General features: G+C 38.8%; 1 protein-coding gene and 2 long non-coding RNA genes across 6 annotated transcripts in view; 1 reads left to right on the top strand and 2 right to left on the bottom strand.

Annotated features, from left to right (window-relative positions):
* The window catches only part of LOC149134286 (uncharacterized), a 15,331-nt gene extending 937 nt beyond the window's left edge, over window positions 1–14,394 (bottom strand). The window contains exon 1 of the long non-coding RNA XR_016242796.1: window positions 13,194–14,394. This is a non-coding gene — a long non-coding RNA (uncharacterized LOC149134286). The remainder of the gene's footprint in view (window positions 1–13,193) is intronic.
* LOC149134280 (uncharacterized) overlaps window positions 1–20,000 on the top strand; it is an 880,637-nt gene that overhangs the window by 553,959 nt on the left and 306,678 nt on the right. For all 4 annotated transcript variants that reach the window (XM_089355979.1, XM_089355977.1, XM_089355980.1 and 1 more), the window contains one exon: window positions 2,612–2,715. In XM_089355979.1, coding sequence (XP_089212105.1) covers window positions 2,612–2,680 — 69 coding nt within the window. In that variant the 3' untranslated portion in view covers window positions 2,681–2,715. The remainder of the gene's footprint in view (window positions 1–2,611; window positions 2,716–20,000) is intronic.
* LOC149134281 (uncharacterized) overlaps window positions 1–20,000 on the bottom strand; it is a 438,594-nt gene that overhangs the window by 117,868 nt on the left and 300,726 nt on the right. The window lies entirely within an intron of this gene.

Raw genomic sequence — 20,000 nt, 5'->3', positions numbered from 1 at the left:
TTGTTTTCTCTTCTCCTATATATTCTATGTGTTTTGTAGAACGATGCATTAAGGAGCTTTTCTAGGAGCTCCACAGGATTACTTGAATGCCATGAAGATTCCGTCCAGATTTTCTGATTGTTTAAGTTATTTGGGGGATGTAATGTCGGTGGAGTTGCCTCCCCTTGTCCGTCTCTGGTTTGTGTTCGATAAGCCTGGGTTCATTTCTGTGTATGTTTTTGCTTTATTTTCCTTCAGCAAGGGCTTATCCGATGCCTATTCTACGATGAACTGTGTTTCGTAGTTAATAAACAAATTGCTTTGTCTTTGCCAGCCTTGTAGCGAGTTTGTTTCTTCAGCTTCACAAGTTGTTTGCCGCAGTTTAAAGACACTTTCCAAGCGTTGACCATCTCAATGTTTCTTTAATTCGTTGTAGATTTCCTCATCTATGTCCTTCAATTTCTCTTCATTGCTCAGGGCTCTAAGCTTAAGCAGTTCTATTTCTGTCTTCATGTTTTCCAAGTGTTAGTTTCTCCCTTAATTGTCTTTGTTGGTCCTTTTCGTCTGGAATACGTTTAATTTGGGGTTATATATTGTGAATTAAATATATGTGTGTATACACACACACACATATAATATATATATATATCCAAAAACGAAATATATATATATATATATATATATATATATATATATATATATATATATATACCAGGTTTACAAGAACGGAACCAAGGGATAAGCCCTGCTTCCCCAGGAATTACAGTGTACGCCCCAGCTAGTATATACATGTGTACATAGGTAAAACAGTAAGGTGCGATTTGAGGGAGATTTGGGTGCTATTTCTACCAGGTCTGGCTACTATGTAGAGGTCTCCATTGGATCATACATACATATATACATAGATAAGAGAGTAGGGTGTGATTCGAGGAAGACAAATGTGGGTAAACGGCAGGATACCGTGTTCCAGGAAAAATGTAATGGAAACGGAAAAACTTCATAACGAGTGATATTGCAACAGTTGCATAGAACCATGATGTTAGAGCAAAATTAGGCTTTTGTGTCGGTGCGCGCACGTATGAGAGAGAGAAAGGCCGAGAGATAGAGTGAATGAAGGTGATGATGGATGCCTTTGAAGGTCGATACTTGGATAGAGAAGGTGACATCGTCATGGTCGTTGTATGAAATGTTTACTTATAGATCACTTATGAACGGCTAAAACAAGCGAAACAGCAGGTTCTACACACCTGTTGTATACGTTGGTCTTGTTTTTTCGCTTTAAAGTAAGCGATTCTTATAGAAGCAAACACGATATTGAATAATTCTCCGTCATACGTCTTCTAAAAGCTTTAAACATACTTCCAAACTGGGACTTCGTCTAGGTTTATCTACGTGTGTGTGTGTGTGTGTGTGTGTGAACATCACATCAGCAACACTCATCATCATCTTCTTCCCAATATTTGTACCCTTTAAAAAGAAGCAGTTGTTGCTATTTTTCCGAATTTATTTTACATTGAGTGCACCCAGATTGCAACTTTTATTGTACTTTGCACCAGAGAACATTATAGATTATCTGAAAACAAAACATATTGCCAATGAAAAAACCGTCTGCTTGCACACATTCAATCATCATCATCATCATCATCGTTTAACGTCCGCTTTCCATGCCGGCATGGGTTGGACGATTTGACTGAGGACTGGTGAAACCGGATGGCAACACCAAGCTCCAATCTAATTTGGCAGAGTTTCTACAGCTGGATGCCCTTTCTTAAGCCAACCACTCAGAGAGTGTAGTAGGTGCTTTTACGTGTCACCCGCACGAAGGCCAGTCAGGCGGTACTGGCAACGGCCACGCTCAAAATGGTGTCTTTTATGTGCCACCCGCACAAGAGCCAGTCCAGGGGCACTGGCAGCGATCTCACTTGAGTCGCAAAACTTGGGTTGTTGGATGTTATGACACCACAACCAGAAAAAGGATTTCTTCAACGTCTACTCGATAGGAGTGCAGAGATGTTGGAGAATGTTATCAGACAAAACGTTCTTGCAGAAAATTTATGACTGACAATTTGGCAAGCTATTGGAATCTGCATATACTCGGTTCCATTCACCAGACGGTAAATCGTTCCCCAAATTTCTTAGATCGGTCATCGGGGCATGTAAAAATCAGCGGAGGTAAAGATTATGGGAGATTATTTTTGTTGGTTTTATTTTGAAATGAAAACATAATATCAAGGTACGATTCAAGAAGATTGGATCCAGGGCGCGCATCCGCGCATGCGAGACGTGACTAGTGGATCCTACGACTACCTAGCGCGCGTGCGCCACGCACAAAACATGTATGAGGGTGTTTGCGTTTTGTTTACAATGTGTTTTATTTACTTTGTTCAAAAAACCCAAAACAAACCGTCCTGCATGTTTTGTGCATACATGCATTGGCAATAGATTGTTATTGTAGGATCGACTAGTCACGACTCGCGTGCGCGTGCGCGATAGCAGGTGTGTTCGCCAATTAACGGCGGTGAATTGGAATGTGTGGGAAAAAAAAGGGGTAAATTTCAAACATTTCTCTCGTTCAACACCCGACAAAGCATAAACCACAAAATTCACCTTTATTCTGTCCTTCTATCTCCAGAAAATCGAAAAATACAAGTTATTCGCTGAAAAATTCTTGCAAAAGAAGCCAAAACCATTTCACAGCTGATGTCTTCTGCTGAATCGCAGACATTTTCGAACAAGGTAAGGCAAAGAGATTTCCTTTTAATTGGCTTTCGCTTGTTTCAAAAAAGACAAAACAAAACACTAACATGCTTTTGCTTTTGTTCAGACTTCGGTACTACTAATTTTTATAATTTCAGCATTCGTTTATTATTGTTTTCAAACGTATTTCTGCCAAATGTCATTTATAAAACATGTTTAAAGAAAAAGGGGGCGGATGCAGTCACGCCCCTCACCTTCGAAAATGTGTTTTTTAGTGAAAGGTTTCTTCGGAAACGTGTCAGTTTATTATTACATGTGTGTTTATATAGATGTCTGTAGGTATATAACGTGTGTATTCGTCTTTCTATAGCTCGAGAGAGAGAGAGAGAAAGTTGTAATGGAATTGAAGGCTTGTAATGGCTGTGGAGTATCTCTGGGTCAGTTCGTCGTACTTTATATTGTCTGATATCGTCTTTAAATCACATTTCACCTTCCAACACTTATAACCCCTCCTCAATCTCAATATTTCGTCGTTTTTTTGGCTTTCGGACACCTGAGTGTTTTGTCCATCCATCGACATGCACAAATCTTGCAGTTCTCCATTTTGTTCTCTTCTGGATCCCTTCCTGGTCTACGCCTTTCAAACACGCGCGAAACAATTTCCAGTGGGAGGGGGGGAGCCTGTTGAGCCTTGTGTTTTTTTGTATTTGTTTTTTTTCTCTTGCTTTGTATCGGAGGGGAATGGGCGGAGGGGGTGTCTGAGAAGGTGGGGTGGGGCGGGGTGTATGGCTTGGGGTTCTAATTCAATCTGTCCTTTCTTCCTCTTCCTTCAGCTACCATCCACTGTTCTTTGTTTCTCTTTTCTTCCTGTTGCACCTTCTCCGGCCCCTTTCTAACTTCTTCCTGACTTCTCTGCTTCTGCAGAGGCCTGTTTTAGCCACATTTAAAGCAACGAGGGGTTCTGCCCTCCACCCCCACTCTCAACACTACGTCTCCAATGGTCACCGTTTCCACCATATTTTCAGTGGTTCTGCCAATACCCAATATAATCAGGTCCAATGTTTGCTCTTTCCATACAGAATTTTCTGTTTTCGTGGCCTGCAGGATGGCTATTTCTTCTTTACTTCCGAGAAGAACAGCCGCCACAACCCAAGCCACATCTGTTTCTGGTGGGATTCTCTCCACCCTAATCCTGGAAGTCCTTCTTCCAAGATATGTAGGTTACTGTGGTTACAGCATATTCTTTTGCTTTTCCTGCCTTCTTGAACCACAATTGTTCCAAATCTGCTTCCTCTGCCTCAACATTTTCAATTTTCCTTTCTTCCACTGAGTACACCTTATATATTTACCGTTTTCTTACCCATATTTTCCAATACTTTCTGGAGTAGGGACAACTTAGCATCACCACCGATCCTACGTGCCATCTCCTCATATTTCTCCATGTTTGTCAGGTCCACCTCCTTTTTTGTGACTTCTGTCACTTCAGCAAATCTTTCTTCTTCCTTAAACACTTGTCCATCCTATCAACTGCTCGTACGAGCCCCTCCTCTGAACAGGACAATTTGGACCCCCTAAGGTCTGAATAGAACATGTTCCTTACTGTTGGCATTGCTGATCCTGCTTAAGGCGGAGAGAAAGCACAAGACAGTCGACCCCTCCTCACACAATCAACAAATACACCAACACTATGTAAAAGCGTGAGAGGAAATGGGAAAGAAGAAAGAGAGCGAATGTCTTAATTCTCCTGCTTAAATAGTCGGTGCCGATGGGAGTCTTGCCGATGAGTCTTGCTGTTGTATTAGATTGATAGATAGAGAGATATTGATATATGTAAATATATATATGTGTATATATTTAAGTGCAAGATCTCAGGATCAAGGTGTAGGAAGTGAGTAAGCTTCAAGCAGTCCAGAGTAGAAAGTATAAAAAGCAACTTTGAAGAACATTAGTGGTTTATTGTAAATGTTTTCGAAAATTAGGGAACAGAGGAGATAAAATCACCAGCAGAACCTCAGAAATAGTAATTAGCCTAACGAGGGGTACTCCACTAGCTACTGATAAGGGTGAATACACCTTAGTTAAATGAAGGTTACATTGTTGTCAAAATATCTCAAATTAACTTGCAAGAGAATAAGGTTCTGCTAGCTGGGAGACATATGTTACTGGGATTTGTACCTGTTCCAATCCCTAAATTTGCATGTGTCTGTAGCTATATGTGTGTGTGTGCATGTGTGTGTGTGTGTGTGTGTGTGTGTGTGTGTGTACATGTATTCTTTTACTCTTTTACTCTTTTACTTGTTTCAGTCATTTGACTGCGGCCATGCTGGGGCACCGTCTTTAGTCGAATCAAATCGACCCCAGGACTTATTCTTTGTAAGCCTAGTACTTATTCTATCGATCTCTTTTTGCCGAACCGCTAAGTTACGGGGACGTAAATGTGTGCATCGGTTGTCAAGCGATGGTGTGGGGGACAAACACAGACATACAAACATATATATATATATATATATATATATATATATATATATATATATATATATATATATATATGTATGTAGAAGAGAAGAGATGAGAAAGGAATAAACGATCATCTTCTGAACTTTCTAGGATGATTGCTCCTTCCTTTGTCATTCCTTTTCTTATTACTGCTCCCTACTTGACTAATGTGTCATTCTGGTGTATATTCAGTTTCACACCAGGTTATTTGGATCTCAATGCCTTAGCAATATATTCTTTTACTTGTTTCAATCATTTTGATTGTGGCCACGCTGGAGCACCACCATTTAGTCAAAGAAATCGACCCCGGGACTTATTCTTTGCAAGCCTAGTACTTCTGTCGGTCTCTTTTAATGTATTTTAATTATCATGTGCTTTTCAAGAGGCTTTTATAATTGAAGATTTCAACTTCACAATTCAGTCTTAATTCACTGTGAGATACACGTTTCAAGGTTGTATTAATGTCCAACAGAAGTGTACCCCAACACCGTAACTTTGTTTCCTCATAGCTGCATGCAACAAACATGAATATTTGAAGATAAAATTCTTTACAAATGGAGTAGATTACAATTGTATCTGGATTTGTTGTGAAAAAAAGTTTTGAAGGAGGGTGAAAAGAGGAGTTTCAGATAAATCACCCATGGGTTGTGAATAAAAATAGGGAAACAGAATACTTTGAGAGAAAAAACCCACCCCTTTTTTTTTTTTTAAAGCTAATTTCAATAAGGCAAACCCCCATCTGTGTCATAAACAGATTCACTGTAGACACAATAAACATATGGTCCTGTGATATTGGACTGGGGTGGAACAGTTCTCCACTATCTACTTGAAGCTCTTCTATAGGCACTGTACTAAAAATAGCAACCCTTTATATTCTTAAGGTAGTGATATACAAAAAAGAAAACTTAATAAATTTATCATACAGACAGAGACATGGCTGTGTGGGAAAGAAACTAATTTTGTAATCTCATGGCTTCAAGTTCAGTCCCACTGCATAGCACCTTGGGAAAGCGTGTGTATATATATACATACATATATATATTGATTGAAGTGTACAGTATTATAGCACTATGTATCCATTGTGGCCATCCTTACCAGTCGGTTTTGCACTTGGGGCTTAATAGGTTGTTAGATAGCAGTCCAATTATGTAACCGTGCACTCTTCAGAGCAGCTCTACTGTCTGTTTTGTATGGTTTCTATGACTGAATGCCCTTCCTAACTAATGCCAGCCACTTTACAGAGTGAACTGGGTTCCTTTTTATGTGGTGCCCATGCACATATGTTAGGACATTACAATATCAGAGAAGTATTTCAGTTGATTTCACCAATCAGGCTCCCACACGACAGCAGAAAATCCCAATCCTGGTGCTTGTTAGAAGAAGGGCTTGTGCAAACAAAGAAGATTGTGCTGAAAAGGATTTGTTGTATATATATAATATATATACATGGGTTGCATGGAGGCAAAGTGACTGAGTCCCTTTCAAGTGTTGGGCCTCATGGAGGCAATGACTGAGAAGACCCATCAAGCTGAGCAAAACCGCAGTTGTGGCAGATACTGGTACAGTACAAATTGGCATGTAAGGGCATCCCGCTATAGAAAACCATGCCAAATCAGAGAGGAGCCTGGTGCAGCCTTCCAGTGTGCCAACCCAGTCAAACCATCCAACCCATACCAGCATGGACAATGGACGCTAAATGATGATGATGATGACACACACAATAAATACATATGTGTGTATACATATATATATATATATATATATATATATATATATATATATATATATATATATACATATATATATATATATACATATAATTATATATATATATTTCGTTTTTTTGGATTTGTTTCGCAAGACTTTTTTATGTCATTTCGTGTGTTGAAGCATCTTCTGTTGTGTCTGGGGAGAGTCATTTTCTTATTGTGCCTTCAAATTTAACACTCACCGGTAACATTTCCACTTATTTCTTATTTTTATTTTCCTAAAACTTTCGTTGCGTCTTGCAAACTTATCAATAGTCTTGACTCTGTCCGTTATTTATGCATGTGTGTGTCTCAGTGTGTGTGTATGTATGCGTGCATGTGTGTGTATGTATGTCTGTGTGTGTGTGCATATGTATATAACAGAAACATTAATAGCAACAGCGACAAAAAGTGTATTATGTGTACATATATCTGTGTATATATATACATATATATGTGTGTGTGTGTATACGTATATATATATATATATGTGCATACATATACATATATATTATGTGCATCTATATGGGTATATATATATGTGTGTGTGTATGTATCTATGAATGTGTGTACATATATATATACATATACACAATATGTATACACACACACACGCATACGTTTATATACATACATATACATACATGTATATATGCATACACACATATATACACATACATATATGAGTTTATGTATGCATGTGTATATTTAAATATATATATATACACATATATGTATGCACACACATATGTATATCTGTATGTATGTGTGTGTGTGTATATATATATATATATATATATATATATATATATATATATATATGCATGTATGTATATGTGCATTGTCCTTGAATCTGCATACACAGAAAACCAGGAGCTGAAAGGAAATACACTGGACATAGAAGGGGTCGATGGTGTGAGCCAAGAGGGAGAGGATTGTGTTGCTATGGAGACGTGAAGAACACGGAGTAGAGGGGGGCAGTTGTAGAAGGGGAGACGTCTGATGGCCAAAGCAATTGGAAACAGTTGAAGACGGAGACAAAGAAAGGCTTAGGAGACCATGTGGTGAAGACTGACCTTAAGATGGTGCTCCTCATGGAGGGGATGGTCACGGAATGGGGGTCGGGGTTGGTGACTGGTGGTGTTGAAGAAGTCCTGAATAGCAAAGACCCTCACCAGAATAGCAAATAGGCCAACTTCAATGTCACAAGAAGGACCGTGAGGACGTATACTGAGAGGTATATCATCACAGAACAAATGAAACGGGTGGCTTTATTAGCAATTTGAACCTACAACCAAATTCAATAGAAGTCACCAAAGTGAGTGAGGCTAGTGACCAGCATCAGCTGTTGCTAGAGACAACAGTTAAAGCAACTCGAAAGCCACCAAAGCACTGAGCTTTTGAGGTTTTTAAGTTGTTTTAACTGTTGTCTCTAGCAATACCCTCTGTCACTTTTCTCACCTTTTACTTGATACAGTCATTAGACTGTTGCCATGCTGGAGCACCGCCTTGAATAACTTTTAGTCGAATGAACTAGCCCCAGTATTTATGTTTGTGTTAAGCGTGGTATATATTCTATCAGTTGCTTTTGCCAAACTGCTAAGTTACGAAGACGTAAACACACATATATATATATATATATATATACAAGCACATGACAGGCTTCTTTCAGTTTCCATCTACCAAATCCACTCATGTAGTTGGGAAGCAAGCTTCTTACCACATTGTCACACCTACACCTATATATATACATACATATATATATATATATATATATATATATATAATATAATATAAATAATGTATACATACATACATACATACGTATATGTACATACTTAAATCTATGTGTATATATGTGTATATATACAGATTTATATATATACAGATTTATATATATATATATATATATATATATATATATATATATATATATATATATAATAAAGTAAAGTTGTGGAATACCGTACGAGTGGAAATATATATGAAAGAAGGTTTGAAAATGCACTTATTTTTCAAAAATATTTATTTACTTAACCGGTTTCACTTTTTTAGAAAAAGATTATCAAAAGTCTTTGAGAATAATAAAAAATGTTAAAAAACAGTCTGAGTATTAAAATGCATATATACATTCTTTGATGATAAAATATATTTAAAGTATAAAGCTTTGTATGAACTTTGTAGTGTTACATACTGATTGTCACACATTCTCTGATATTAAGGTGAAATTGTTAAAAACAGTGTTAAAAACAGTGTATGAAAATACACATATGGAAAAATACATATACATATTCTCATACATATTCTTTGACAATGGAATAAAATTGAGAAGGAACTGACCTGGCCTTTTTCTCTTGTGTATATTGAAGGAATGTTTTACTGTCTTAAGAGACAGTATGACTGGCTAGCTGGGGTGGGAGGGAAGAAGAGTTAAAGAAGATGTTTTTATTTTTGGTTGGTCTGTGACAGTCTGTCATGGTTCACTGGTTTTTGGGACTGGTTTTGTGCACATCTCTATGTGTGTGTGTATATATGTGTGTTTGTGTCCGTGTGTGTGTGTGTGTGTGTGTGTGTGTGTGTGTGTGCCGTTTTTATTGGTCCCAGAGTTTATTGTGGAATGTGTATATGAGTGTGTGTTTGAGTGTTTTTTGTGTCGGTGGGGATGTTAGGTGTGTGTACATGAGACTGCTTATATCTCTTTGTCTGAGTGTGTGTGTTGTTTTGATCGTCCTTGTGGTGTGTGTGTGTGTGTGAGAGCAACCGTATGTATGTGTGAGGGTGTGTACGTATGTGTGCGTATGTGTGTGTATGTATGTGTGCATCTGTGTGTGTGCGTGGGAGTGTTTTGTGTGAGTGTGTGTGTGTCTCTCTGTCTGAGTGGGTGTGTTGTTTTAAATACCTTGTGGTGTGTGTGTGTGTGTGTAAGCAAACGTATGTGTGTGATGGTTCATATGTATGTGTATGTCTATGTCTGTATGTGTGCGTGTGTGGCATGTGTATATGAGTATGTGTGTGTTTTTTATCTATGGTAGGATGGTGTGTGTATGTGTGTGCACGTTTGTGTGAGTGTGTATGTGTGTGATTAATATTTGTTAGGGTGTTGTGTGTGCGCATGTGTGTGTATGTGTATATGTGTTTGTTCGTGTGTGTGCGTGAGTGCGTGTGTATGTGTGTTTGTGTGTTTTTTGTGTCGGTGGGGATGTTAGGTGTGTGTACGTGAGACTGTGCGTATATCTATTTTTCTGAGTATGTATGTGTTGTTTTAATCGTCCTTGTGATGTGTGTGTGTGAGAGAGAGCGCAAACGTATGTATGTGTGAGGGTGTGTACATATGTGTGCGTCTGTGTGTGTATGTATGTGTGCATCTGTGTGTGTGCGTGGGAGTGTTTTGTGTGAATGTGGGAGTGTGTGTATACGTGAGTGTGTGTGTGTCTCTCTCTGTGTCTGAGTGAGTGTGTTGTTTTAAAAATACCCATTGTAGTGTGTGTGTGTGTGTGTGTGTGTGTGTAAGCAACCGTATGTGTGTGTGATGGTTCATATGTATGTGTATGTCTGTATGTGTACGTATGTTTATTTGTGTTGTGTGTTGGTGGGGGTGTTATATGTGTGTACGTGAGTTTGTGTGTGTCTCGAAGTATGTTTGTGTTTGAGTTGTCCTTGGGGTGCGTGTGTGTGTGAGGGAGCAACTGTATGTGTGTGCATGAGGGTGTATGTGTGTGTGAGCATGTATGTGTGTGTTGTATTTATTAGGTGTCCTCGTACGTTGGGTTTATCCAGGTGAGGTGTATGTGTGTGCATGTGTGTTCCGTGTATGTTGGTACTGGGTATGCGTTTGTATGTGTGTGTACGTGGCTATGGTTTGTGTAGTTTCCTGGTGTATATGTGTACATGTGTGTGTGAGTGATTAGTTTTGTTTGTATTGTTAGCACAGTATGTGTGTGTATAGGTGTGCGTGTGTTTGTGTGAGTGCGTCTATGTGGCTTGTATTTGTCGGGGAGGTGTGCCATTGTGTGTGCATGCTTCTGTGCATGTGTGCTTGTGGGTGTTTGTTGGGATTGTTGGGATTGTATTGTGTGTGTGTGACATTTTTACTGGCGAACAGGCCTATGGTGTTTGTATGTGTGTGTACATATGTATGCAAATATGCGTGTGTGAATATGGTTTGTGGTTGCCGGAGTGGTGTGTAGGTGTGTGCATGGACCTGTTTACGTATGTGTGTATGGGTGTTGGTTGTGGTTGCTACAATTGTATTGGAAGTGTATATATGCATGTGTTTTTTCTTGAAATGGATGTAGGTTTGTGCTCTGGTGTGGAGATACTGTGATTGTGTGTGTGTGTGTGTATGTGTGTAAGTGTGTTCGTGTCGGAGGTTTGCATTGTATTGGTGTGTGTGTGATTTTGCGTATCTGTGTGTCTTCATTTTGGGCGTGCCCCTGGGGAGGGGGCTTATCTTAGAGTATGTTGAGCTGTGGTCTGTATTTTTGAATAAGATTATTTTCCCTATTTATTCGTGTTTGGTCAGTGGTGTTGTCTGAGCATTGGTATAATGGGAAAACTAGGAATTTGGGGGACTTGTTTTATGCACAAGTGCATTTTCAAACCTTCTTTCATATATATATATATATATATATATATATATATATATATATATATATATATATATAATATTATATGTATTTCTTTTATCTTAATGAATAAAAATTCTTTGGATAGACTAAATGGGTTGATAGAAACAAATGTAGCAAAGAACACAAAATAACTGTGGTGTAGTTCCTGTTTTTAAGGCAGGAACTCCTTGAAATTTTGGGTATTTGAGTATATTTAAGAATTTAAGGATTGGAGAAAACGCATGTTATAATTGCATACTTTATTCCTACATATGTTTCAAAGGATTACAACCTGTGTGCTCCATAGGGATCTTTGATATTAAAATTGTAACCTTCTCTTCAGGGAATGCATGGGAACCATCTTAAACGTAAGACATTATGACCGATTATGAAAACAATAGATGGATAAGGTTATGACTTGATTCACTTGAAAAAAACCGTTAGAGAATTGGACAACACATACATATAACTGTGTGAAAACATACATGCATACATAAAGACATATACACACATATATATATATATACACATATATATGTGTATATATATATATATATACACACACACACGTATACACACATACGTCCACATTTACACATATGCACATACGTACCCATGCCTATACAAATATACCCATATGTGTGCATGTCCCCATACACACATATATACATATATATATATACACATGTATAAATAGAAATAGACACATACATATACATCTACGCCTATAACCGAATAAACAGATACGCATATACATATACATACATGTATACAAACACATACGTAAACACACACATGCACATACATACATACATACATACAAATACATATATATAAAAGAAAAAGAACTCAAGTGTTTTCATATATACATACATACACATACACATACATACATATATATATATACATATATATATACACACAAACATACATACATACATATACATACATATATATACACACAAACACACATACATGCATACATACATATATATACACACATACATACAGATATATGTACATACATACAGAACCTAATGACTCATACATATGGATTTATACAAATACATACACAATTATATATACATATACATAGATATGTACACATATACACACATATATACTTACAAACATACGTACACACACCCACACAAGTATACATATATACATACATACACACAGATACACTCACACACACACATATCTATATATATATCAAAATATACACACACATATATATATATATATATATATATATATATACACACACACACACAGACACATATATATATACATATACATACATACATATACATACATGTGTGGACATACACACTCACATAAACTTGTATACACAATCATATACACACATGTATATTTACACACACACATACATCTAAATATGGACATATATTTTTTTATAAAAAATACATCTACACAAATATGCTCCCCTACTTATTCACAAGTACACTCATATATGAATATATAAATAAACCTATGTGTAAATAAATACATCTTTACACAAAAATGTACATACAAATATATCAATATGCATTTACGTATGGTTTTTTTTTTTGGGATGTATGTACATTTTTGTGTAAAGATGTATTTATTTACAGGGTCCCTGGCTGTTAATTGGAAGCCATGCAAGTCCTTGTGCTTTTACCTGTCTCTTCTCAAAGCTCGTTAAGTCTCAACAGTCCTCACCGTTTGTTTTTACTGTTTTGTTCTTGTTGTTCTGTTTTTGTTACCACTTTAACCTTCTGCGGGAAGGACTGTTTTAACGAAGTCTCATCTGGTCCCTGCCTTTGAAATGCGGAGTATATAAAACAGGGGGCAACTGATGAAGGGAATGTTCTTTATGTTGCCTGTTTCGTTTCTCTGTTTGTTTCTTTCGATGTTCATTGTTTGTGTTTTTTTTATGTTCTCGGTTCTCTTTTTGTTCACATTTCTTTGATGCCCTGTACCAATATATGCATGTATATATATACATATATAAGTAGGCATGTACATGTATGTGTGTATATATGCATATACCTATATGTTGCTTTCCAGAATTCTTTGCTCCCAGCATAAATAAGTTATTGATAAAATGGCAAAATTGTGTTGATGATTTAGGTGCATTCTTTGATTAACTGCATTGCTTTTCGTTGAGATAAACTAAAATAAACTTTCAGTTCAAAATCGGATCATTTCATTCTTAACGACCTGATATAATGTAGCCCTGTACGTTTACTTTAAATCCACAGGTTGGTCGTGATTGGAACGCCTTTGTTCATTGAACAGCCGTATCATGGTTGGCCTAGGGCTAAACAATCACCTAAGCTGCAACTCCTACTTTCACCACCACCACTTTCCACCACAAACCAATGAGGGAGATCCGCCACTACTAACTACATTATTAGAAATAGCAGCTAAATCTCCCTCAAATCACACCCTACTCCTCTCTTATGTATGGACCAATGTGGGAGGCATCTACATGGTAGCTAGAGCTGGGAGAAATAGCAGCCAAATCTCCCTGAAATGGCTCACATTTTAGAAATAGTTACATTGTATAAACAAAATTTTAGGGGAAAGGCAAGATGGTCACAGCTGGAGTGTCTGCTGTGACTGGATTGACCTGGGACTAAACTACCACCACCACCACCACCATGTTGTTATTATTCATGTCAACATTTCCATGGCAACAGAAAACTGTTCACACACAACACGGTGGGGGAGGTCGGTGTGTGTGTGTGTGTGTGTGTGTTTATCTGGTGCCTGGTGGTGATGGAGTCATCCTGTTCTATAAGTGTCACTGTTGGTTTGTCGTTGTTTAACCCTAGGCCAGCCTCGGTGGAGAAGGTCTATGACCACAGATGCCTCAACCATGACCATCTCATATTTAGAAGTGCATGACTTCGGGTGTCCTCCTTTCTTTATTGAAGAAGTTCAGAAGTGAGGTGAGGATCATTTAGCTGCTATTTTCAGCAGAGAGAGCAACCATACAACAGCTCTCATTTCCCTCTGCCTGGTTTCAGCTGCAGTCAGAGTCTTGACTTATGATCAAAGGGTTTCCATCCTTGACCATCCAACATGATCTCGTGTTTTTTGAAGACAGCAATGTGGTGTGATTTTGAGGGAGATTTGTCTGCTATTTCTAAATGAAGACCAGTTTCCACATGTGGGCTGATTTGTGTCAGGAGCAGTGGGGAGGGGCAGTGTGATGGGGTGGGGGGCAGATATCGTGTGCTTATGTTGTCATTTTGCTCCAGCTAAACCCTGAGTAAGCAGAAGTATGATCACAGGCAATCCAGTTGTGACTATCCCCTCTGTCTCCGATGTTTAGGGAGCCAAAGCTCCCATTAGCAAGTAAGCATGATTTGTAGGAAATTGTGGAGTGAAGGAGGAATTGCGAGAAAGAGAAGAGAAGAGACGTGGATTGGTTTGTCGAGGTAGGGTGAGGGCAAAATGTTCTTGTTATGTGTTGGTGGAACATCCAGGTTGGGGGTGGGGCTAGCAGATGGCAATACTAGAGTGAGAGAAGGCATGTGGGTAGAATACACAGGCCGGGGGCAAGCAGAGAGTAAGGATACAGTGGCCCTGGGCCAAGAGGACGACAAGATTGGGGAGTGAGAGGTAATCATAATGCGTGAGAAAGAGATGTAGTTTGGTTCATTGTGTAAGAAGTTTTCTTGTTAAGTGTAGGTGGGACACACAGCACTTGTAGAACTCAGATTCACTGATGTGGGTGGGACAGATTGAAGGATGTGCTGAAACGATTGTCATGTCGAATAAAAGATTCTAAATCCATCTTCTGTTTCTTTTATCAACAATAAACACAACAAACATTGTGGGTTTCCTGACATAAATCCAGTGAAAATTGTAGAGTTTCTGTGGAGGATGACATCAGGTAGCCTGAAACGGTGAATGTGCTTTGACTGACATAAGAATAGGCATATACTCAAAGTCCAAATAGTTACATGTGTGTGTGTATATATATGCATCTGTGTGCGTGTGTATATATATATTTATATATATATATATAGCAGTGTATATGTCTGTGTGTATATATATATATACATATATATATATATATAACTTTTATGAGTAATATTCTAAAAGAATATATAATTGAACTTATGTTGAGTGCTCAATTATCTTGAGCAAATATATGTGATTTTATATTATTAATTCATCAATAATATATTTAGGAAATCAATATTTAGTATTTCAAAAGATGTATATCCAACATAACATGGTAGCATAATAAATTTAAAAGTTTAAAACATTTGGAAGAAGACAACAAAGAGGAATAGAAAACTAATTGTATTCAATGAAATGTATCTGAGAAAGATGTTGAGAGCACACTGGCAGATCAGGTCAGAAACAAAGAGATTCTGAGAAGAGCGAGGTTGTGACCATTGCAAGGGATTCCATCTGACTGGCTCCATTCTGTACCTAACCAATCAGCAGGACTTGAAAACAACCATGGCTTGAGTACTACCTGATAACGAGTGTGAAAAAAAGGGAGGCCAAAGATCCGATGCTACCCGGTGGTGGCCATTTCAAGATGACCCGAAGACTTGCTGGGGCTGCCTACTGGACCCTAGCAGCAGGAAATTTAGACAGTGTCACGTGACAACTTGCTGGGGCAGCCTGCTGGAGCCTAGCAGCAGGTATAAAAAGGGGAATTTGACAAGACAATCAGTCGGACGCTGACACTCATTGATGCTGCATCGAAGAGGCCAGGGAATAGAAGAAAGAAGACATGCACCCAACACCAGAGCTGAAGACACCTCCGAAAGGAGGGGAGGCGCCACGTCAAAATGGTAGGGGAGTAGGGGCCGAAACCGGACGTGGATCCTCCTGATGATGTCTTGAGCTAACTGGATCCTATAAAGGAGCTGTTGTGGTAGCAGACCACGAAACATGGTTGAAATTCCTCAGCATTATGTAGAATGGATGTGTGACGATAGAAGCTGAATGGAACCCACTGGAGGAGGCTGGTTGCCCACTGCCCTGAGCAAAAGTCAGTTTGCTTTGAATTGTAGACATTGAATGAAGTTTTAATTATCCGTTTCCTAAGCAACAAGCAGAGCATCAACGATGTTCCTAATCATGTGATATAAAAGCATTTTGTCGTTTGTTTTAAAAGCTGGGACAAAGACCGTTTAAAAAAGTCTGTGTTTCCGACCACTTGGATAAAAACCTGAAACTATCGCGTAAAAGTAGTTGACAAGTGATAAATATAGATTAATGTATAATAGAGTCTATGAGACTGTGTGTGGGTGAATAATTAGCTGTTTGGTGTTGGTTTGAATAAAATTAAACATCATTGAACACACGCACACAGATGTACATCAGGTGGAACATGAGACTAACTTTAATGAATGCTTTTAATCTCATAGGATACATATATATATATATATATATATATATATATGTATACCATCATCATCATCATCGTCGTTTAACGTCCGCTTTCCATGCTAGCATGGGTTGGACAATTTGACTGAGGACTGGTTACACCAGGCTCCAATCTGATTTGGCAGAGTTTCTACAGCTGGATGCCCTTCCTAATGCCAACCACTAACAGGCATTCCCGTCAGTTATGACGATGAGTGCTCAATGATCTGATCAATGGAACGACTTGCTTGTGAAATTAGCATACAAGTGGCTGAGCACTCCACAGACATTGCATAATCCTTAACATAGTTCTCATGGAGGCTCAGTGTGACTGAGAATGGGACAAGAATGGCCCTTTTTGAATCCCATGTACAACTCCTTTCTGCCAGCTGAATGGCAGGACACAACACCACCACCGGGAACTCACAGCCTTGCAATTGAGCGCAGGACACACTGCAACCACTAAGCCACAGGCCTCTACGATACAAACACATACATACATACATATATACATATATATATGTATATACAGTGGCATGTAAAAAGCACCATTTGAGCATGGTTGTTGCTAGTGCTGCCTGACTGGCCCACGTAAAAACACCCACTTCACTCTTGTAGTGGTTGGCATTTGGAAGGGCATCCAGCTGTAGAAACCTTACCAGATCAGAATGAAACCTGGTACAGCCTGCTGGCTTGCCAGTCCTCAGTCAAACCATCCAACCCATGATGATGATGATGATGATGCATATGTACATATGTATATCTTAGATAAAACTTTGATATGTTTCAACCAAAGATTGGTCCAGGCCATGTCCAATTTAATAGCACCACCTGATAGGATTATCTAAATCCTTTTAAAGCCAAGTTTTGCGGTATCATGGTCCACTCAAGTGGGGAGTTCTTGTTGAGTGAGTTGTACCCAGGTATGGGTAGCTCACCTGGTATTCCTTGAAAAAGCTGATAGGATCCTTTTCCTCTTTGATCAGTTTTGGGACAATGTTAAATAAGGCAGGGCCCGTTGAGGCCCAAATATTCTGTTTTAGGTTCAAACTGGCCAGATCTGGCCACTCACACCTCCCTAACAATGCCATTCCAAAAAGGAACAATTACATCGCATATAAATAAAAGTTGGTTCTAACTATGATATTAATGTCATCTACATATCTGCTGTAAAGTAGAAGAGTTGTGGACCGTTCTGCTAACATATGTTTGAGTTTTCTGTCCCAACAGGTCATGAAGAGGCCGGCCACATCTCCAGCTACACCAACGCCGATGGCTGCACCTTGAACCTGCATGTATAGTTTTTTGTTGAACTTTACTATGTGGTTCTTCAAGGTGGTTTTTATACTGGCCCCTATTGCATGAGCCATCATTTCCTTCACCTGATTGTTGTTCTCAGGTTTTGGGTGGGTGCAGTCCAGCCACTCCAGTGTTGAGTGGTGCTTCTTTTTCACTGCTGAAGTGATGATGGGTGGTCTTCCCCTCTGTGGCCTGGTGGGGCAGAATCTACTGAGGTCATGGTCATCCAAATAGTTACTGTCGTAGCTTAGTCTGAGGAGGAGGCCCAGTTCCCTCGTGTTGACCTTGCGGAATTCCACTTCACTCTCACAGATCACCTGAATGCATATCCCCACAGCAAAATCTATGTCTATAGATGGGTAGAGTGAAATCACATCCATACTACCCACTACACAACCTGTGAGGTCGTCGGAGTAGTTGCAAGTACTGATTCTACTGAGGAAGATCTTCCATGCTCACACAGACATCTGGAGACGTCTCTATGAGAGGTCGTAATACTTGTGAGAGGAAGTAGGACAGTGTACAGATGCTGGAGATATTTGCTCCACAAACTGGTCTGGTTGGAGGTCCCATGACAGGGTTTATGTAGGGTTTGTGGTCTTTGAGTAACCCATATAGTGTAGGAATGTCGTTGTTGGTAGCTTGGAAATTGTGTGCTGTCCTTTTTGTACGTTGGAGTATGTTGCACCACATTCCCATGTGTGCGTTGAGGATTTTTTTCCACTTTTTCATGTTCTTGTGTAACTTCTCTCATGTTACTGATGTGTTGTTGCATGGTTTGGACATAGTTCTGACGGCTGTCTATTGACAGTCTGCCAGACTTGTCCGTAGGGAGGCACACTAATTCCCTGTTCCTAATTCGCTGTCTCAGTTTATGTAGGCCTCTGTCAACAGAGGAGCTGATTTGGTGGGTCCCCTCCTCACTATGTTTTTTAGTGGATTTGTTGTATTAGTCTAAGATATGTCGGAGTCTATTTCTTGCTAAGGAGATCTTTGCTTCTGTTTCACTGTCGATTTGGGGTGGGATACATACCCTTTTGTTGAAGGGTAAGTCTGTGGGGGAGATCCTTGTCATGTCATAAGATTAGTTGTTAGGGTTAGGGTTGTAGAAGGAAGAGTGTAGGGTGTTACTATCATTGTGGTTGTTGTTGTTATAATAATAATAATAATAAATAAGTAATCATCATTTTCTCCATACTAGCATGGGTTGTATGTGTCCTGTTGATATCTGTTTCAGTTTAATTCCTTTTGCAATGTTTTCATAAAATACAGTTGTTCCTTGGCTTACACAGTTTTCTGTTTCTTAGTTTCACTTTAGCAACGAAAACGTGATAATTAGATGCGGGGTAGCCATGTGCTTTCTCTGCAGCAACACACCTCTACCTGTCCCTCTATCATACTACAGCTGAGGATGAAGCCACCTCTCTCACTACTAGCAATCTACTCTGCCTTGAAATTTACTTGGTAATTTTTCTAGTGTCAGTGTTACCGAAACTGTTACTCAGACATAGAGAAACCATGTCAAAACACACATTAGAGCTAAGTGTAGTAATTCGTCTCAGATCATGTGAAATAGTCCAACACATGACAGCCTGAAAAACGAATGTTAAATGATGATGATGATACATATACATGTTAATTGTATTTCTTATTTTCATTGCAATAATTAATTTGTTTCTGTTATAAATAAAAACATCAACTTCATTTCGCATGATAATGATTAGCTTGATGACTTGTGGATGCAATGCACTTTCACGTGTGTCGCAGGCACAGATGCCAGGAAGGC

Source organism: Octopus bimaculoides, chromosome 8 (assembly GCF_046866305.1).
Source record: "Octopus bimaculoides isolate indiv1 chromosome 8, ASM4686630v1, whole genome shotgun sequence".
Taxonomy (NCBI): Eukaryota; Metazoa; Mollusca; class Cephalopoda; order Octopoda; family Octopodidae; genus Octopus; species Octopus bimaculoides.
This window is presented reverse-complemented; position numbering and strand designations above follow the sequence as displayed.